At 45.9% G+C, this 21,678-nt stretch overlaps 1 protein-coding gene across 1 annotated transcript in view; it reads left to right on the top strand.

Moving 5' to 3' along the window:
- The window catches only part of grin2db (glutamate receptor, ionotropic, N-methyl D-aspartate 2D, b), a 32,681-nt gene extending 17,451 nt beyond the window's left edge, over positions 1 to 15,230 (top strand). Inside the window, exons 10-19 of the mRNA XM_030072125.1 lie at positions 1,865 to 2,018; positions 2,805 to 2,930; positions 3,908 to 4,137; positions 4,495 to 4,655; positions 6,137 to 6,206; positions 6,301 to 6,418; positions 10,708 to 10,943; positions 11,595 to 12,162; positions 12,277 to 14,804; positions 15,048 to 15,230. Of these exons, the coding sequence (XP_029927985.1) occupies positions 1,865 to 2,018; positions 2,805 to 2,930; positions 3,908 to 4,137; positions 4,495 to 4,655; positions 6,137 to 6,206; positions 6,301 to 6,418; positions 10,708 to 10,943; positions 11,595 to 12,162; positions 12,277 to 14,804; positions 15,048 to 15,230 (4,374 nt within the window). The remainder of the gene's footprint in view (positions 1 to 1,864; positions 2,019 to 2,804; positions 2,931 to 3,907; positions 4,138 to 4,494; positions 4,656 to 6,136; positions 6,207 to 6,300; positions 6,419 to 10,707; positions 10,944 to 11,594; positions 12,163 to 12,276; positions 14,805 to 15,047) is intronic.
- Positions 15,231 to 21,678: the final 6,448 nt, after the last annotated feature.

Below are 21,678 nucleotides of genomic sequence, written 5' to 3' on the forward strand. Positions count from 1 at the left end.
CAGCCAGCATTCCGACAGCTGTCATTTATTACACACACACACACACACACACACACACACTCACACGCAAACGTGCACAAACAAATGCACACAGGAATAGTGGCACAAACACACAGTTGCACAAATTAAATTAGATAGAAAGATAGACTGATTGATGGACAACAAACACATATGCATAGTCATGCACACACATTTCCACAGTATACATAAATAAATATATATATACATTTAGTAGCCACTTTATCAGGCACTCCTGCACAAACGAATATGATCCAATACAACTGCTCTGCCATAAAGTTTACATTTATGATGCCCATAATGCTCAGGTTTTCTTTTGTTACAGTAACAGAGGTGTTCATTCAGTTTTATGTGGCACTGAGCTCATAGTTAGCGCTGCTGTTATACTGGACTGCATTTTACTGAGAGGTGTTTCTTATGTCCTGTCACCCTCATGTATATAAATAGGGAGGACAAAAAATTGGAAACACCTCTCAATATAATGTAGTCCAGTACAAGACATCTGCAAACTACAACCTCGATAATAAACATAGAATTAAAATTTATACATTCTCCACAATGTCAGCAAAAACTGAATATTATAAACTTTCCTCACAGGTAGACTTTATGGCAGAGGGGTTGCACTGAACTGCGTTAGATTGCACAGGTGGACCTAATAAAGTGGCCAGTGTGTGTGTTTTGAGTGTAACAGTTGACGCTGGTTGTTGTAAAATTAACTTTTTGTGTTTGAGTGTGTGTGTGTGTGTGTGTGTGTGTGTGTGTGCGCAGACACAAAAGACACACACTCGCATATGGTGCACGCACGCACACACACACACACACACACACACACACACACACACACACACACACACACACACACACACACACACACACACACACGCACTCACACACAAACACTCTCAGACACCCCCTGCCAAGCTGCGATTTGTTCTTGTTCTTTTCTTGGCAATGGCTCCTTCGGGTGCCCGGCAAAGACACATGAATGCTCACACAGGTTCATGATCATCCATCTGGACAGGGCAGACACAGAGAAGCTGGCAGAAGGACTGAAACACAGAAATATATACAAGGAACAGGTGCCTCGTTTAGCGCACACACATGTTTGAGCAGACACACGCACTGAGATCGATACAGGGCTGCTGTTGTTCCACTGAAGCACCCTTCTGTTCCTGTCTTTGTCCCAGAGGGAACTTGCTAAAGGCCAGTTGCTATGGGATCCAAAACTGTTTCACTGCGCTCCACCGCTCTATCATTTTTATGACCCGATCCTGCGCTGGAGCTGTCTATCGACCTATATTCGCATGCAAAAGGCCAAGTGAACTTTATTTTCTCAAACTAATGTCTGCCTTTTGATCAGATGCTCCAAAGCCTGCTGTTCTTTGATCAGGTAATCCAGAGCCTTGGCAAAGTTGAGGGGAGGGTGCGTTGCTTTCCGCTTCGCCTCGTTTTTCTGCTGATTTGCTCTGAAGTGTGGATATGCCATGTCTAATGTAGATTAACATTTCACTTGTACAATCAGCAGACACAGTGATTTTCAGGTTTTTCAGCTGGTGGCAGAGAGGCGAAGGGCACTAGCTCATTTTATATGCTAAAGAGATGCACAAGAGACACATGGTTAGTATTTGTACCAGATTGAGTCCCGGGCCTTCCCAGAGCAAGGGAATGCATTACTGCACAGAGGGTTGGGGTGCTGAAATATTCTGTATCTAGTCCGGAGAGAACCTGGTGCCGCTGTGTGTGGATTCGCGAAACACTGTAAAAGACTAGCTTTGCCTGTCTCTAACATCTACAGCAGGTACCGGTAATCAGGTATCACTCTGACTGCTGATTCACATCCCTTTAGGTGGTGTACAAGAGAGCTGACATGGCCATTGGCTCTCTGACTATCAACGAGGAGAGGTCAGAGGTCGTGGACTTCTCTGTCCCCTTTGTGGAGACTGGGATCAGTGTCATGGTCTCCCGCAGCAACGGAACTGTATCGCCATCTGCTTTCTTAGGTAAAAGGCTCCGTTTGCATCGGAGTTGTAGCTCTTACACTGAATTTAATCTAATTTTAAAGTGTTGAATTTGCATGAAATGGCTCAGTCTTTGGCTGCCGGTTCTTACATCTAGATTAGCTGTTACTTTTTCTTAGCTGTTCATGTCTTCCTAACTTATAGTTTCACTCTGTCAGCAGACCTAAGGCTCCAGTGGGAGAGCAGTGTTATTGGCCCATACGCTGCACTGAGATGATTGTAAAAAGCAGAAACAGTGTTTATGGACTTCTGGAGATTATATTTGCTCCAGTGGTTTCTATTCTCATTGGATACAATGTTCCTTTCTCCCAAAACATAATACGCTTGGATTATATGTTTACTTGCACCCTACTACAATGATAATGATTACAGTAGTAATAAAGATGATGATGTCGATGATACTACTATGACTACTGCTACTGCTACTACATCTCATAATGTTACTACTAGTACTACTACTACTATGATGAATGATAATGATAATAATTAAGCTAATTAAGCTAATAATAAGCTGATTTTTCTCAGTGTTTACAGCATAAAAAAGACATTACATAATAAAATCAGTTGACATAAAAATCAGTCAGTAATTAATAAGCAAGTCAAACTGAGTCAAAGTGGGAAGGGCTGTGCTAGCCTGTGATTGTCCCTTGTGGGTTAATGTGCCAGCAGTGGTTATGAATATTGTAGGATGGTTACAGCCTGATGCACTGAACCAGTGGGCCCATATATCCTGTCTTTATTAGCGTCTTCATTTGTTTCCCTTCAAAGAGCCCTACAGTCCGGCCGTGTGGGTGATGATGTTCGTCATGTGCCTGACCGTGGTGGCTGTGACCGTCTTCATTTTCGAGTTCTTCAGCCCCGTGGGCTACAACCGCAGTCTGCAGAGTGGCAAGAGTGAGTGATGGGTCTAAGCTGTCTCTGTTTCCCCAGCCTGATGGATGGGTCTGTGTGCAGTCCAACACTGTTCCTGTGTGGATCGAGCGAACAAACATTCAGCATACTTCTGTAGCAAAATTTCAAAGACAGAATGATTTTCCATAATAATGATGCTGAACTTTTTTTTTTTTTTTTTTTTTTTTTTTTCAAAAGATTGCGATTTCCAGAGGCTTCTTGTTGTCTTGCTAGTCACTGTTATAATTAATTGATGGACTGTTGGAACGAGTTGCCTTAAAAAGCTGTGTGAATGTGGTGAAGAGGAAAAGATACCTATGCTGCACTGAGTCCCAGTATTCACAATACTGATGCAGCCATATATTATTCAGCAGCATAGTTTGTACCCTTGTGATATTCCGTACGCCTGACGCCTCAGTCCAATACCTAGCTCGACTCGCCTTTTTTACTGCATGATTGCTGTGCTCTACATAATTTTACCTCTCTGTCATCCTCCCATATATCCCTCGCATTCTCTCTCATCTCTCTCCTCCCTTCATCCCTCACTCCTGCCATTTAAATGCAGAGTGTTTGAGCGCCTTGAATGGTGATTTGCGCTGTGTAGTTTAATCATTTCTAAGATCACGTAGCAGTGGAACTGAAAGCTTCCATGTTCAAAACTTATTGTTAGTGCCTTGCGAGCTTTGGTGTCAAGAGGCGTGCTAGCTATTTACTGATATAAGTCCTCCGACAAATCATTCAGCGGAGTTTGATTCGACTTAGCGGCTTCATCTGCAGTCAAATACGACTGAATTGTTGCCATTTCTGTACATAAAGTAGTGTTGAGTCAGTATGTTTTGTTATTGTGCTGTGAGTGTGCTGCTTGGATTGCTGCCTGGAAAAAAAGTTAATTTTACAACAACTAGCATCAACTGTTACACTCAAAACTCCCTCTCCACTTTTTCTTCCTCCCTCTCTTGTTCGCCTGTCTCACTGCGCAGAGGCCGGAGGGTCTACTTTCACTATAGGGAAGTCAGTGTGGCTGTTATGGGCCATCGTCTTCAACAACTCCGTGCCGGTGGAGAACCCCAGAGGAACCACCAGTAAGATCATGGTGCTTATCTGGGCCTTCTTCGCTGTCATCTTTCTGGCCTCCTACACTGCTAACCTGGCTGCCTTCATGATCCAGGAGGAGTACATTGACACGGTGTCAGGCCTCTCGGACAAGAAGGTACTCTACTGCTTGAATACTGATGAAGAGGGGAGAGCTGAAGGAGAATTAAAGTCTTAAAGTGAGCCAAATCTAATAATGTGAATGCTGAATCGAATAAAGCACGGGAATTTGCAAATGAATAAAGTGTAATTGAACATAACTCAATTAGCACCGTTCTTGAATACTTGAAAGACAGTTCTAAATACTACGGTTAAGTCTGCAGACTGCTATCTTTGCAAACATCTCATTTGACTGTGCATGGGGTGTTGTAAGTTAGTCTGGGATGTGGACAGAAATAGGTCAGACAGATTGGTGCACAGTCTGCTGTGTCTCAGGCCCCTTCCGTCTCTCCCTCGCCTCCCTTTGCTCCACTAGTTTCAGCATCCTGAGGAGCAGTACCCACCTCTGAAGTTTGGCACAGTGCCCAACGGGAGCACAGAAAAGAACATCCGCTCCAACTACCCAGACATGCACCAGTACATGGTCAAATACAACCAGAAAGGAGTGGAGGACGCCATAGTCAACCTCAAGACGGGGTCTGTCTGCCGCAGCATGGACTCCTCCGTTCCTCCATTCTCCTTTTATTTTGTTAGATCTTTACACACCTCATCTATCTTTATTTAAGGAACTCTTTCCTTCTCCGCTTTTTGCCCCTCCTTTTTCAGTCTCTGGGTATCTATCCAAGTGTTTTTTTTTTTTTTTGATAAAAGCATGAAATATAGCCAACATTAGCTGACACTAAAAAAAACAAAAAAAAAAACAGGAACAACTTGCCCAGTAGTAATCAATTCTTGAAATACTCTTTCCATTTTTCTTATGGATGTTTTTGACAACATGGAGGAAGCCCATTTAAGCCAGCTGGTGGAAGCACACCTATTTTGTATTTTGCTTTTTTTTTTTTTTTTTTTTTTTTTGCGACTGCTCAAAAGTTTGCCTAAAATTGGCTTGACAGTTGGATGGAAACAGACCTACCATTTTGCTTTCATTCTTTTCTCGCTTCTGCTCTCACTGACTGTTGTACACAGTGTATTTCTTTTCAACTCCAACACACATTTCACATCTTTTGCCACACTTCCTGCCTTCTTGTACAGATTCTCTAACCTTCACTCCCTCTCTCTCTCCCTTTTGCTCTACCTCCACCTTCACCCCCTCCTCCGCCTCCCACACGGTGCAAGCAGCCATTCCCAGTGCAAGCAGCCATTCCCACTTCAGCTTCTAGTAAAATCTCTATCACCCCGTCTTTGGTGTTGGATAATCCCAGTTTACTTTATCCTAAGCCTCTGTCATCATGTTTCCCTCCCCCTTGCCTTGACACAATTATAATTCAGTGTTAATATGCTCAGAAATTAGAAACTCTTGCTTTTCTTTTTCTCTTCTTTCTCATCCTTTTCTGTTCCTCAATCCTTAACTTTCTCTTCACCTCGCTCCCCTTCTGCCCGCTCTCTTCTTTCGCCATTTCTTTGCTCCTTTTTTTATATCGCCTTTTCTTTCTCCATTCTTTCCCCTCCCAGTGTGCTTTCTCAGTGTGCCTGTATTTAAACTTTATAATCCTCATCACTCTCTGGCTCTATCCCATGTCTTTTTCCCCCTGAAGTGTGTAAATCTTTTCCCCCCTCTCTCTCTCCCCCTGTCACTCCGCTCTTCGCACCATATAAATCCCTATCCTCCACCTCCCCTCCGCCTCCTCCACCACCTTCCCGCTCCCTCTTACTCACACATCTTTCTCTGATCTCTGCTTTATTTTATTCTCCTTGTGCTTTCACTTTTTTTCCGCCAAGCCTACTTTACTATTCCACACTTTCTCCCTTTTCTTGTTATTATTTAACTTTTCATGGTCTTTCCATCATGCGCCTTCCCCCCTCTCGCCACATATATTTTTTGCTCCTCAACTCTCTTTCCAGGTATATCGAACAGATCTACCTTTATAGCCTCTCCCCTGCCACAGCCCATCGCTCCATCCCTCTGCTCCCGCTCCACCATTAAATGATGAATGAATTCTCCCTTGATCCCTTTACAGGAAGCTGGATGCTTTTATTTATGATGCTGCAGTACTGAACTATATGGCCAGGAAGGACGAGGGTTGTAAGGTGAGGACTGACTCACACAAGCTCACAATCAGATTAGATATATATGTTGCCTCTCAGACAGTTTCTTAATATCTGCACTGTGTCCTTTTCCAAGGTGATGACCATAGGCTCGGGGAAGGTTTTTGCCACCACAGGCTACGGTATCGCCCTGCACAAAAACTCACGCTGGAAACGTCCTCTTGACCTGGCCCTGCTGCAGCTGGTGGGAGATGGTGAGGACCAGGGAGAAGGGAGGGGGAGACTAGAGGAGGAAAATAATTAGGACAATGGAGGGGCAAGGGAAAGGTTATGGGTAAAATGACAGGATGAAAAAAAACAGCAAGGTACAGCGGGGGTAGAGAGGATAAAGACACAGGGGGTAGATGAATGAGAGGATGTTGTGCAATGGATGGGGGTAAATACACGGCGAGGAAGCGGCGACGACTGCAAGGTGTTTTGATTGTGACAGAGCGAATAGCGGTGGGGAGGTGAGGGCTGATGGTGCTGCTAAAGAGGTTTTTAGGCTTGTTTATTGGTTGGTAACGGGGAGGGGAAATGGAAAGGGAGGTGGGAAAAAAGGGGATATTATTTGTTCATTCCTTAGCGTTGGAGCATTACAGGAATGACTTGATTCTGTTGTTGAAAGTATACATGCCCCCCTCCCCCTTTTCACCTCTGTCTGTCTGTCTGTCTTTCCTTTTCTGCTGCCTGGGCTGGAGAAAGAGAGAGATTTAGTTTGTGTGAGTCAATGTTGTTGAGAGGGATCATCACAACTTGTGCAGTGACAGATTTATACTCATTACAGATTAGCTGAGACAGACAGAGAGACCAAGGGAGTGTGAGAAAAAATGCTAAATAGAGGGAAAAAAATAATACACCATCTGAAAATACCCCAAACAGAAAATGGAGAAACAGCATGAAGCGGCAAAAGAGATAAAGTAAAGAGATCTAATAATTGAATTATTGATACCTATGGGAGAATTATTAGTATGCTGTGTTTGTCCACTGCACATGCTATAGGATTAGTCCATGAGAACGAGGCTCCTTGTCTGTGTGTGTGAGTGAGAGAGAGGATCTGTTTTTAGCCGTGGTTGTCAGTACACTAATGCTTAATTGTCATTTTACACAGTCCGCCACACGCACATCCTCTGTATTGTCTCAATCGGATGCTCCTTGTTTGGCTTTTCCTCGTTTTTTAAATCGGCTTTGCTGGTGGCGTGGCGGACAAAGCCCTTTAGCTGTTTCTGGCACGCAGACACTTTAGCTGCTTACACACTGATAATGCCAATTTGGTGCCAAGATCTATTAAATAAGGCTGGTGTCTAGAGCTGAATAGCTGGACCTGGAGAAGAAAGTGTTTGTACATGGACAGACAGAGTGCCCAGACAACCTTGACATGTTGCATTTGTTGTTTTTTTAATGTATATATATATTTTTTTAATTATTAATTGTATGCAAAATACATGCCCTTGACCTCACCTGTGCGGCAAAGGCTTCAGGATCGGCTGTGCACACAAGATGGATGTGGTTATGGTGTAGTGCTGAATGCAGGAGGAACTAGTAGTAGAAAGGTATTATTGGAGTGGATTACTAAGGGAGAGGATTAGTTTGTATTGGATGGAGGGGGGGCATTCGGCTTGGCTCAAAGGCCACATCTCAACAATCGTCATGCGGCTCAAGGACTCTGCATCGCACCTTCAGCCGGGCTAAATCATGTCACAGTGTCACATCATTATTGTTTCATGCTGTGTTGAGTCATATAATTTTTACAACTGCAGTAGAAGACAGTAGTAGCAGCAGAGAAGTCCGCCAATGCTTTGTCAGTCCTGTCAGCGTGTTGCTCTTGTTGCTGCTGCCTCTGGTGATTCATACCGTAGCTTTAAGAGATGCTCCATTGATCTGACTACAACTTGTTCTCTGATAAAGGCAATACTGCTGAGTACCAAAATTTCTTATTTCCCTCTTATCAGATCCACTTCTATTTTTTTGCATAGTATCAGTATTTTGATACCAAGAATATATTATTCAGTTAGTAGATATTGCAGGGGGGAAAAAAAATTGAGAAGCTGGCAGTGCAGCTCTTGGCTGGCAGGGTATTTTTCAGAAATCTTGCAAGTGCATGCCGAGAGGTTTGTCATGTTGTGATAAAAGCACAGGATTGTACAGGTCATGGTTTACTGCGCAACAACTGTGGAGCTCAGCGTCTCTGGACATGTCTGGCATCATGCCACACCTGGCACAGCGCGAAATGCAAACATACGCATGCAGGCCCTAACACATTTGCATACACACAGACACACACACACACACACACAAAAAGACACACAAGCAGACTTTTCTTTATTAAACGATGTCTAAGTGGTACATGCCAGCCCTGTGTGAGCTGTGTGCCAGCTCCACCTGACCTGACCTGCCAAGAATGGCAGAGGTGGAGTGTGGATTTGACACACCTGTCAGATTTGGCAGGCCTGAGCTGGCTGCGGCTGAGAGGTAGAGACAACTGCCATCAAAATAGTCTGAAGGAGGGGAGAGACAGGAGGAGTGAAAGGAGAGTCAGAGAGTGTAAAAGAAGAACGGGAAGAAGCAGGAGATGAATCACTGGGAGTCAAGTGGAAGGAAAGCCAGGAGATGAGACAGAGCTTAGAGAGGAAGGGGCTCAGCTGAGACTTGTGAAGTGGCGAGAGACATGAAGCTCGCTGTTTATCTGTACCCCTCAATAAGACGCTTGCCATTTCCACACGCTGTTCCTTCTGGTCAGTGACAGAGATAAATCCACTCCTATAGGCCCTGAAAACAGACGTTTGTGTCTTGGAACATATATGTGTGTAGGAGTGAGTCTCAGGCAGCGAGTTGCTACCTGAATCTGCAAGTGGGCTGCGCTAGCACCGAGTCCATCTGTTGCTGTAGCTGTAGGCCACGGCTGATTGGCTAATGATGTTCTACAGGAGATACATTAGCCAGATCACACAGATGACTGAGTCGGCTTCATCTGAGCCACGCAAGCACAGCTAATGATGGCACAAATGAAAAACTGGAGATTTAGTTTTTGCAGAGCGGTGTAGTGTGTAGGGGGATGTGCAGCTGCCTCACCCGTTTGACCTGACAAACCTCAGACATGGAAACTATAAGATGCAGCAGAATGCCTCCTGCAGGCCTGGTTATTACAGTGCAGTTTATGCTGGTATTGCTATTAGGAGAACAGAAAGTTCTCATTACAAATCTTTAATCCCACCATGAATCATACGCTACATCTTCTGGCTGTCCATCACTATGGTTACGCCATTCACAGGGTTAGTGGCGCACCTCTGATACGTTAGGTTGGCCAGTTCATAAATGTGCAGGTGTTGTTGTGAGGAGAGCGGCGTTGCCAGATTCCTGATAGGTTAACAGATGAGAATCCCGAATCCCCCAGAGCTTACCACCTTGATGGAGATTCTGACCATCCCTGCAGCACAATTAAATGATTATGATCTTCTTCTGCCTCTGTCTCTGCCCCTCCCTATCTGTGGCATGTCTCTTTTTCCTCTCTCTCTCTCTTTCTCTCTGTCTCTCACCACATTTTTCCCTCTTTTTCTCTCCTCTCATCCTCTTCAAACTGAGGAGTGTTCCTGCTGTTTGTCATAATGACACAATCTCAGCCTTTCGTCCTCCATCTCTGCCTCTCTTGTTCTCTCTCACTCTCTCTGTCTCTCTCATTTTTCCTGATGCAATCGTGGCCGGAGAAAGAATGCCGTTCTCTCTCTTTCTCTCCTCTCTCTCTCACTCCTTCCCTCTCTCTGTCTCTCCCTCCCCGTCTCTTTCTCAAAAGCATCTGCTCTTCTCTCCCTAACACTCTCATTACCTTTCTCCCTCTCTTCCACCGTCTTCCATCCTCTTTCCAACCGTCTCTCTCTGGCTCCCTATGTCCCTTTTCCTCCTTTCCTCATTTACTCCGAGTTACAATGTTGAGATTAGGTTGTCGGGGGCATTTAATTTCTCAGTGCTACTTCATTGTTTTAGACTCTCTATCTCTCTCTCTCGCTCTCCCTCTCTCACGCTCTCTCTCGCTCCCTCTCAGTCTCCTTCTCCTTGTTCCTTTGGACACGTGGCTTCTCTTACGACTGACCTCTGACCTTGAGAAATCACCTTGGTCAGTGGGCAAACAGAAAGCTTGTATGCTTGTACTGTAGCCTTGTACTTCAGAGCCCGCTAGACTTTCCTCTATGTTTTCCTATGTCTATCTATCTATCTATCTATCTATCTATCTATCTATCTATCTATCTATCTATCTATCTACCTACCTAATCCCTGTATAGCAACAATTGCAGAACCTTTTCTAGTTCTGCACAATCCCTTCCTTTATGCCTTAACTCCTTCCTTATGTCTTATTTCCCTTTGTGTTACTATTGCCTTCCACCTCTTCTCCTCTGACTGCTTTCTCCCCTCTCTCCTTTTTCTCACTTTTAACCTCATCCATCTCCCCCTTTCCCATTTCATCCCTGCATCCTCTCCCCTCCCCCCCTGCTCTTCCCCTTTTTTCTAGATGAGATTGAAATGCTGGAGCGCCTCTGGCTATCAGGTATCTGCCATAATGACAAAATTGAGGTGATGAGCAGTAAACTGGACATTGACAACATGGCGGGGGTCTTCTACATGCTGCTGGTGGCCATGGGCCTCAGTCTGCTAGTGTTTGCCTGGGAACATCTAGTCTACTGGAGGCTACGACACTGCATGGCCACCAGTTCGGGCAAACTGGACTTTCTCCTCGCTGTCAGCAGAGTAAGTGTGTGTGTGTGTGTGTGTTTCTGCCTGTGTGTGCCCTTATCTGTTACTGAGTGTGAACGTTAGAAAGTGTCAGGGCTGGGGTCAATTCAATTCCACTCAGTCAATTCGGGAGATTAATTGAAATTCAATTCTGCTCACACCCTGGATATCCTGTTCCTTTGACAGTGACCTTGACAGAACGAGCACACACCATATGCATATTTTGATTGTGGCTTTGCTGATAATTATTTGTCCTTTATTCACAATTGCGGTTGTAATGTATGCATGTATGCGGTTTCATTAACCAAACATTGTACCACTGCACTATAATAAGGACTGGGTATTTATCTAGAAAACAGCAGTCTTGCATTTCCTTTAAACGCTGGAACTCTTTGGATTGTTATTTTATGTTTTCCATTCTCACATACTCTCCCTCCCTCATCATGTCTCTCTCCAGCTATATGCATGCTGCCTTAATGCAAATAGATACAATGACACAACATATAATGCAATATGTGTAGTATGATATGTGTCTGCTCTATTGATGTGTTTAAAGTATTTTTTTAGGTGTCCGTATGGCCATGCACTAATATCACTAAGACAAAATTCCTGTGTGTTTATTGGACTTAGTGAATAAAATGTTGTCCCTTTCTCTCTTCCTCTCAGGGTATGTATAGCTGCTGTAGCTTTGAGGATGAAACGGCACCGGGGGGATCTAAATCTTTGGCCACCCATCATCACGGTGCAATGGTTTCAGTCCCGGCCCAACCGCATGTTGTCACAACGTCCCTGACCAATCCAGCCATCGCCATGACGCAACAACAGCAGCCGCCGCAACAGCAGCAACCACAGCCCGTCTACAAAACACCTCTACCGGGCTCTCCTCCCACTGTGGTGCATTCTGGGACAGCAATGGGTCCCTCGAACACCCCCATCGTTGGTGCACCCCTCCCCTGCTCCACTTTCCTGCCGCGGCCAGACCGCAGACTGGCCGTAGTGGATCGCTGGAGGTTGCCCAAATCTGCTACAGCCACCAACCCTTTGGCTGTAAGGGGGGCCATCACGGACATGGGACCCTTTGCTCAGAAAGTTCCCCCAAACTGGGCTTCAACTGCTGGAGGAGGTGGGGGTCTTGATGGCTATAAGAGATACTATGGTCCCATTGACCCTGAGGGACTGGGGCCCTGCATGGAGCAGCAGGCAGGATCCCAGACCCCCAAGACTATGCCCAGGGGCCACCCTCAGCCCCCTCCAGCCACTGTAGCCTTCTACTCCGAGAAGGGAATGGACCACGGGGTGGGGAAGAGGGTGGTGGGAAGTGGCAGCGGAGGAGGTCAGGGGAAAGGAGGGGTTAAACCTCTGGGTACTCCCAGAATGCCTCCTAAGAGCCAGGCCCCTCTGCCTCCTAACCCCCCGCTGCCACACCCCTCTCCCCCTCTCCCCTCATCCTTCTGGAAGAAGCGCAGACCCAAGAAGCCTAAAGAGCCTGGAGGGCCTCTGTATGAGAACATTCTGCCTCTGGGGCGGAGGGGAGGAGGGAGGGATGGAGTGAGGGAGGGAGGAGGAAGGAGGGCACGCCCCCTTTCTCCCCCTGTCTCGCTCCCTGTGCCCATACCCCTCAGCCCCACCTACACCCCTCCTACTCCTTCTGCTTCACTACCCTACACGTCCTCGTCGTCCTCTTCAACCACTTCATCCACATCCACTTCTTCATCTGCCTCCTCTTCGCGCTCCACCTCTCCCACCTACTCCTATAGCTCCTCCAGGAGCACACGAGACAGGACTGGAGGAATGGATGGAGAGGAGGATGATGAGGATGAGGAGCTGACCGAAGAGTCAAGCCTACTCCTCGGGAGAGGGAGAGAGAGGGAGCGCTCAATAATTCGGCCTCGCTCCCTCAGCCACGGGCGCCTGCCACCGCCCATACCACCCAGGAAACCACGTATGTCCTGGGGTGACAGAGAGAGGGAAAGAGAGAGGGAGAGAGGAGGAAGCCAGCTGTCCCAGCTCCAAGAGTGGTGGGCGGGTTGGAGTGAGAGAGAGAGGAGCGGAGGAGATGCTGAGAGGCAAAAACGAGAGAAGAAGAGGAGGAAAGAAAAGGAGAGAGAGAAAAAGAAAAAGAAAAAGAGCAAAAAGAGGAAAAAGAGGGAAGAAAGAGAAAGGGAGAGAGAGAGGGAAAGGAAGCGACGGAAGGTGAAAAAGAAGAAGAAGAAGGCACTGAAGACAAAGAAAAGGAAGAAATCAACCGGGGGGAAACGCTCTGAGCCAGAGGAGGGAGACATAGAGCCAGAGAGAGAGGGAGAGGCTGAAGGAGAGAGGGAAGGAGGTGCCATTCAAGACTACTCTTCCTTCTCAACCCAGTATCGGAGCACATTTGGGGAGAAAGGGCGGGATTCTGCATGGGAGGCAGAGAGGGAGAGAGGCAGGAGGGAGGGAGGAGAGGATGAGGGGAATGACAGGGAAGAGCAGGACAGCAGCAGAAGCAGAGAGAGGCGGCCCAAATCCTCACGTTCTCATTCCAGACATCGAACGCCAAGTAAGCGCTACCCCAACCTCAACAAACTCCCTGCTTCAGTCAAGTTCTGGGTGACTGGCAACGGAGGAGGAGATGACTCAAACACTCCCCCAACCTCCCTCCACCCGCTCCTCCCATCCTCAAAGCGGCGGAGGAGCGGGGGGATGGATAGAGAAGAAGGTGGGAGAGGAGGAGAGCGGCGTCCCCTGTTAATGCATTATGAAAGAGAGAGAGCACAGACTAGAGAAGGGCTGTCCTTCCATGAATGGGATTCAGAGGACGATGAAGATGATGAGGAGGAGGAAGAGAAGGAGAGAGTGAGGGAGCGGGTGGAGGAGAGGGTAAGGAGGGCGGGTAGGGGCGCACTGTCTGAGTCAGAGAGGGACAGGGCCAGAGCAGAGGAGAGCTACTCAGATGAGGGCTCGTCAGGGGAGTTTGGCCGCTTTGAAAGGTACTGGGAGGGCGGGCCAGGAGGAAGCACCACTGGAATAGGGGGCATAGGAGGAGGAGGCTGGTTCTTTGGCACGTACCCCTCCAGAGAGAAAGGGGGAAGTATCAACAGTCGGGATGATTCCCTGCTTGGGACTCGGGCAGAGGGCTGGATTGGTGCTGATTTCTGGGGCTCAGGGCCAGGTGTAGGGTGGGGTTCAGGCGGAGGTAGCGGAGGGTTGGGCTCTCAGTGGCCGCCGCCTCCCACAGCCCTCCCTCCACCTCGAAGATACTGGTCTATGGACAAGATCCCAGTAAAGGGAGAGAAAAAGTGGAAAAGTGGAGGAGGGAAGGGCAAAGGGAGATCTAGGGACAGGGGGGAGCAGGAAGCAGGAGGGGCCACAATGTGTTCCTGTAGCCTCTACCCCCACCCTCACCCCTACCCACATCCCCACAGCCGCTCGCATACCTCCCACTCCAAGAGAGGAGCCACAGCCCTTTCCCACAGCCAAGAGGAGCTTCTGCCCCACTGCCACAGCTTCAGCGGGGGCTCTCGCCCCAAGCCTCTGCCCCCCAAACCGGACCCAGGCCAGGCCAAATCAGGCAGCCAGTCTAACCTCAGCCTCAGCGCACAGCCCACCGATCATCCTCCTCAGCCCTCGCCATCGCCGCCTCAGCAGCAAAGTGTGTCTCCAACCTCAATGCCAATGCCCATCCCACCTCCTCCCTCCTCGTCCTCTGTCTCACCCCCTCCAGGGGTAGGGATGGTGGGCCAGAGCCAAGCTCAGGCTTCGGCCAGTGCCAAACTCCAGTATCAGAGACTGCGCTCAGTGCCACAGCCACGGAGGTTCTACTCCCCTCACCTGCCACTCAAAGCCAAGAGCCTGTGCTCCCGCCGAGGGTCGGCCCACTTCTCCAGCCTGGAGAGCGAGGTATGACAGGGGGAGTCGAGAGAGGGAGACGTGGGAGCGAGCACCACTGCTAATGACCACCATGGTGCCGTGGCAACTGAAGCCAGGGACGACACCAGGGATACGGCTGCCTTGGTGACCATAGATGATCGCCTAGCAACCATCGCTACAGGAACTAATATGGACAGTCACTCTATTGCCAGCACTGCTCAGTGTGAAGGCAACACTATCGCCACCCGCTCTCTTGTGCGTGTTCTGGTGAAGGCGACAGTAAGACGCCACACCAGAGTGACCTATGTCCGTCTGGATGGTTCCCATGATGATGAGAGTGAAGGCGAGGCTGCATCACTGGGGGCAGCAGCTCCTGAACTCCTCCTCCGCTCAGAATTGAGCTTTGTGATGTCATCTTCGGTTCTCCTCCCCTCCCCAAGTCACAACTATGGATAAGAGTAGTCTCCAACCTGTGAGTAATGATGTCATGTTTACACACACACACACACGCACACACACACACACACACACACACGGACACATGCTCAAAACGTCTCCCTCCCTCTGGCTTTGAGAACACACCCCACTGGATTGTGGAAAAACCCTCTCCTCTAAGATCGCAATGATTGGTTCACAGACTCTGGCTCCCTGTCCTCATTGGCTGAGAGCCATGTCTGGTATCTGTCTTTTGAACTGGACTGGTGGACTGCTTCATGGTGTTGGAGAGACCGCCCCCTCTTCTTCCCTTTTGTAAATCAGTTGATATAAAAAGCAATGCAGTCACCTCTCTCATGCACTCTGTCTGGCTGATCACCTTTCACTGGGCAGTGAGGACAGTGCTGTTCACTTGCTCTTTGACCTCATGACACCATCAGACCCATCTAGCTCTACCCCAGGACCATCAACGTGATGTCATGTTTTACTAGAAACCCTTTTAACCAATCAGATTTAACAGGAACCACTTCTCCTCCCTGTTGAAGCCTGTCTTGTGACCTCTGGTCCAACCAGAACTCGAGCACAGTCTGTTGACTGTCAAGATGACATCAAAGTATTTGAACAACAAACTGACGTTCAGAAGAAAAACAACAATAAGAACAAAAAAGACATGAAGCAGATTTTCTTTTATGTCTGTCTTTTCTTTTTTTCTTACTCAGACCTTTCTCCTTATTCCTTCTTTTTTATTCTATCTATCTATATATTTCTCTCACTGTGTTAGTGTTTTAACATAAGAGGAGGCTGGATGTGGCTGGTTTTGCAAGTGGGAATGGTTCAAAAGCAGTGCCAAATTTCTACTCAAAAGCTTTTAAGAAAAATTGGTTTTCAAGTAATTTGTTTCCATAGATGTAGCCTCATTTTTTCCCCACATATGAACAACACATAATTCTCTACCATGTAAGTGGATCAAGGAGATGATTGGTGCAATATCTATAATTGGCACTAGATGGCTGCATAATATTCAAATAAGTTTGGGAGTCTGTTGTAAAAGATATTACTTTGTATTTCTTTCAAGAAGGAGGCCAGTCAGGATTTATTGAGAGGAAGTATGGAGATTTGAAATCAAGTGCAGAGCATTGTAAAAGCATGATATTGTGATATTTCACTTGTACACCTTGGCTGACACCATGAATTTGAAGAGGATGGATTTTATGAAGCACAACTGGTTATTGCATTACTCAGATATATGTGCCATTTTTGTAACCACACGATTCATACGCTAATACATTCTTTGATGGTACATGAACCACTATTAACTTGATGTTGTTGACTCATGTTGCTATTAGGGACACTGAAATTCACTGTAACCAAGGTTCAAATTACAAAATATCACAGACACTTATTTTGAAAAGTGCTATGGAATTTGAACTTTGACTATTTCCTTCTGGCAAATAAGACTGAATGATATACTGTGAATGCTTTCAGTTCCAATTTGGGGCGCCTACAATAGGTGGGGCTTCACTGAATGCAGTCAGTAATAACTCCTGTTATCAAGATCACTAGATGACTGTTTGACTTTTAGCAATATTCCCACCTTCAATGTGACAGGGATGCAACGGCACATCTGCTAGCATCTGAGACACTGTAATTGTTTTTTCTGCTCTTTTAAAGTGAAAAGTCAGATGTTGCACATCTTCAATGATTCTCATATAGCTAGGGTAGATTTAATCCAACTTGTTCAGATGTGACTGTAATTATACATCAGATTAGTCTACAGTGCCTGACTCTGGTTGACCAGGATGAACACAACATGCTGTGTGTCCGTGGCCAAGAGAGAAGTGAACTGTAGCATAGTACCTTCTGTGAGCTGTGCCAAAAGCCATCTACTGCATAAACTGTGCCAATGTTGCCAAGCATTGCAACACATAAACTCTCCATTTCATAAGTTCAACATATCCACCTCATCTCTCTCACGAAGACCAGCCACAGCCCAGCTCTCCTATTGTAGTTGAATGTAGCTTTGACATGATGTAGCAAAAGTAGACCTACTTTTAGACTCTGTAGCTTTTTGGATGCTGTTGATTATGGCTAGAAGGAGGGGGGTTTGACCTGCTATGTGAGGGACTGTGCGTTGTGTTTGTGCATGTCGTCACAGATCGAAGGGTTAGACGACCTTCTCAGTTCCCCTTTTAACTCCTTTGCCTTTTAGTGAGGGCAGACTGTATCTTTTTTCTGCACATGGACTGCTTTTTTTCCTATGTGGGGCAATTTTAAATCAATTTGTCTTTGTTTTAGAGAAATGCTTTTGCCGTTTCCATTCCCTCAGAAAGCCCCTGAATCATTGCATGTTTAGCTGAATGAAATCTCCAAGATTTGTGGTGGGAGGGTTGTGTAGTTCAGATTTAGCAAATGCTTAGGACCCAGGGCAGCCATCTTTCTTTGAGGTAGCAAGTTCGCTCTGCTCTGCACCCCAACATGGGAACCATGGAAACAGTTTGGCTGCTTCCTGTATAGCGGAACAAGGTCATTTTCAACCAATCAGCAGGGCTTAAACCTGGTCTGTCATTGAGCATCATTGATTTCTATTGAGGCGCTAATACTTAAGTCTGTGACTGCATGAACAGAAGTGACTCTTAAAAATCCTGTAGCTTTTTTTTTTTCCTTTTTGCTGAGAAAAAAGAATATATTAAAATATACTATGTTTTTGAGAATGTACCATGTTATACTGTGATTTAACTGAGATATTTTATTGACCATTGTATTCAATTATCATTTGAATTCTATCATTTATCTATAAAGAAATATATATGTACAAATAAATATATACATATATATACATACAGGTATATATATATGAGTTAAGTTTGGTATACTTGGAGGAAGTGTTAGATGAAATAGTTTTAAATGTTTTAGCTTTGTAGCGATTCTAGACACTGAAATCATTTTTGAATTTCGATTCCTCCTATATGACTGTGAAGACATTAGTGCCTGTGACAAAAAAAGACAAGTAAAAGTCTAAACTCTATCCATCTATATGTATCTACTATAGCTATCAGTCTGTCACTCCTCTCGTACTACCTAAGATTACGTTTTGGCATTTGCTTCTTTTACGCATCAGTATGTTTCTCTCACAAGTCTTTCTCACAGTCAGTATTGCTTTACACCGCTCTCCTCTGCCATTATATCTGTCTCCCCTCACTCTCATTATCAAATTATGAGCATTATCTCACAATTCTCCTTCTGAAGTTTTATCATATCTTGATCACATCTCTCTCTTAGTTAACCCATCCATTGACCTTTCCTTTTTTTTTCCTCTGATCATTTTTCTTTTCAAATATGTTAATTCCTCTGTCTGTCTCTCACTTAGCAAAAAACAGAGACCAGTAGATACTGTGTTCTTGCTCCTTTTGACTGATTGTTGATGATGATGATCAATTAATTGATTGATGAAGTAATTAATGAACAATGTTACTATTAATGATGTGATTGAAGTGTGTATCTGACGACCATGCCACTGTAGCAAGTCTGGGCTGTACCACACCACCAGCCAGCAAATGAGGCCACAGTTGCTATGGTGTTGCCATGGTGTTTTCATGGTGTTGCCATGGTGTCCTCTGCACCACCACCACCTGGTGCCTGCTGGGTAATATAGCATAATGTCCTTCACTTTCCCCCAAGCACTGGTCCAAGATCCCTCTCCTCCCCTCCGCCCAGCCCTAACCTTAATCAATGGGAGCTGAAATATTAAAAAGCTCACCTTGGAAGAGTGCTGAGGGGCAACATGGTGATGACGTGTCTGCTGTCCATACTGATCTAGACTGGACCGGTTTGCTTTAAGTGGCCACACTCATAAATTGATGAAATCATGTTGATCAACCTGGATCTTTAAATTATGAGTTTGTGCAGCCCTGCATGTTTGCCTGAAAGCTTCCTGTTTGTGAAATAGTGAATGAGTCAGGAGAGCGGCGTGTCTCTGTGTGTATCTTGTGTATTTCTACTTGTGAACGTCATGTCGAGAATGTACATGCCGTGTATGTGCATTTGCATTTGCATGTGCACTAACAGGGCGTACAGCCCACTGCGGCATGATACTCCAGTGCTCGCTCTCTCTCTCTCTCTCTCTCTCTCTCTCTCTCTCTCTCTCTCCCTCTCCATCGCTCTCTGAAAAACACATACACACACTTTGCTGTGCATGCATATTTAACACACATGCGTACATCACTCAGCCAATGATCCTCATCTTCCTCGAGCCCTCGCTAAGCTGCAGTCTAAAACATTGCCTCAAGTAGTCTGATCACCCTGCACACATATGCATACACACTGTCATACACACATGCTGTAACTCCTCTAATTTCTAACTGAAAATCCCAAGTCCCTGTTTAAAATAAGGCTCAGAAATTTGGTTACCCAAGGAAGTTAAGTACATTCACTATTCACTGTTGAGCTTGTTCTCAGCCATCTGTCTAATTAGTTTGGTGTACAGTTCTGTGCTTTGCTCGGCACTGTCCTGCCTGCTCTGATCCATCCGTTGCTGTTTACTGTAGTCTGCCTCAATTTACTTCACTTTCTTGACTTGCTCCTCATTTAATTTACATCGGTGTCCTCATTTGCTTTGACTTGTCAGATTTGCCGTATGGCCAAAACTGTATGCATCGATCAGTCCTGTCCAGTCTAGCACAGTCTGGTCCTGGCTAGTATAGTGCCTGAGTTTGTATGAGATCATCGGTGCAGCCTCAACCTCATCCTCTCTCTCTCTTTTGGCCCATGACCTGGGAAGCAATACACATGGGGCTCCGGAATTCAAACAGGGTCCTCATTGGCTGAATATTGCCATGAATTATATCAAGGAAATACAGGAGTGCCATGCGTTGTACTCACCAGGCCTGCGGTCTGCATGTTGCACCACTAAAAGCTTATCCTACCATGTACCATGGTTGTGACAGTGACAGGGCACATATTCCCACAGAAACCAGTGTGTGTGTCTTTAGAGTTGTACAAGGCCCAGTTATGCTCTAGTAACCTCGCCAACACTATAAGCCTACTTACGGGTTGCTAAGGCGGGTTGCTAGGAGGGTGATGTTGCTCCCAGCCCAGACTGGTCTGGTCTATGCCCTGATCTAAAGTGTTAGTTTATTTGACATTGTCTGTCTGGGGTGGGGCTGGAGGGTCAGTGCTGCACTTACTTCCTGAGAATTGCTTCATAAAATATGATTCTCTTTAATTAACGTCAGTGGTGCTGTGTTTCCTTTAAATTCCTTTTTTTGCAAAATGTGATAATGAACCAGTGCTTTTAAGATCTTTGCTGTTGTGCAGTATGTATGCATGTGTGTGTGTGTGTGTGTGTGTGTGTGTGTGTGCGTGTGTGTGTGTGTGTGTGTGCATGTGTGCATGTGTGTGTATGTGTGGGTGAATTTGTATTCCCTCTCACGACAGAATTTTCCATACAAGCTATGCCTTACTCAGAATCCCTTCAAAGTAAATTTATGGAGAGCTCAAAGAGCAGTTCCTTTGGCTTCCTGACAGGCTGTCCTCCACCAAAGCACGCATGTGTGTGTGTGTGTGTGTGTGTGTGTGTATGAGTGTCTGTCTGTCTGTCAGTCTGTCTGTCTATGTCTGTATGTCTTGGTGTGTATGTGGGCATACTTGCACTATTTCCCAGAGGTTTCTCAGTTCTTGTCAGGGTTTTTTTTTTTTTTGCTTTGATCTGGCCAGAGCTGACCTAACCTAATCCACTTCCTGCACCCTCACAAAGAGAAACACAGCTAAACACACCGCCTCAACTCTCAACTCCAGCCAACAGCTGCCAACTCAATGCCACCTGACCAATTCTATTTCCGCTACAACAAACAGAGGTGTTTTTTTTTTTTGCTGATGAGAATGGAATTTTGAACATAAATAACCTTGATGCAGTATTTTTGGCATGTCACCCGCAGACTTGTGTAGAATAATAAACTATTTGTAATCTTCTTGAAGCGCTGCCTTGGTGGAGTTTGCTACATCAGGACAATTCAAGCGCAGTCAGATTGGCTGGCATCGCAGAAACACAGAAAATTGATTTTGAAATAGGCTAAACTTTGTGCCTCTCATTGCCCTAAGGGGTAAACCGCATTATGTCTGGTACTCAAAGCAAGTTTTAATTAAATGTATTTGCAAATACCGCTTGTTCTATGTAAAACAGTGCTCGGCCATGCATAAAGAAGCATCCATACAGCACCTGACCCATGATATTCTGCCAGAGTGTTGATGGGAGTATTAAATATGTTTTGTTCTGCTCCCTCTGCGCCTGCAATCTACTAATTAGCCGTGCTTTGTCAGTGTGATGGGCTAATGGCTAATTGCGTTTTGAGGGCTCTGTGTGTACATGCAGTAATGACTTAACGCTCTAATAAGATTGAGTTACAGGGAGTTGGATCATGGTGTCCCTAGACACTGATCTGAGGTCAGCGTTATGCTTTTCTCTCTAATGGCT

The sequence above is a fragment of the Myripristis murdjan genome, chromosome 16 (assembly GCF_902150065.1).
Source record: "Myripristis murdjan chromosome 16, fMyrMur1.1, whole genome shotgun sequence".
In the NCBI taxonomy this organism is placed as follows: domain Eukaryota; kingdom Metazoa; phylum Chordata; class Actinopteri; order Holocentriformes; family Holocentridae; genus Myripristis; species Myripristis murdjan.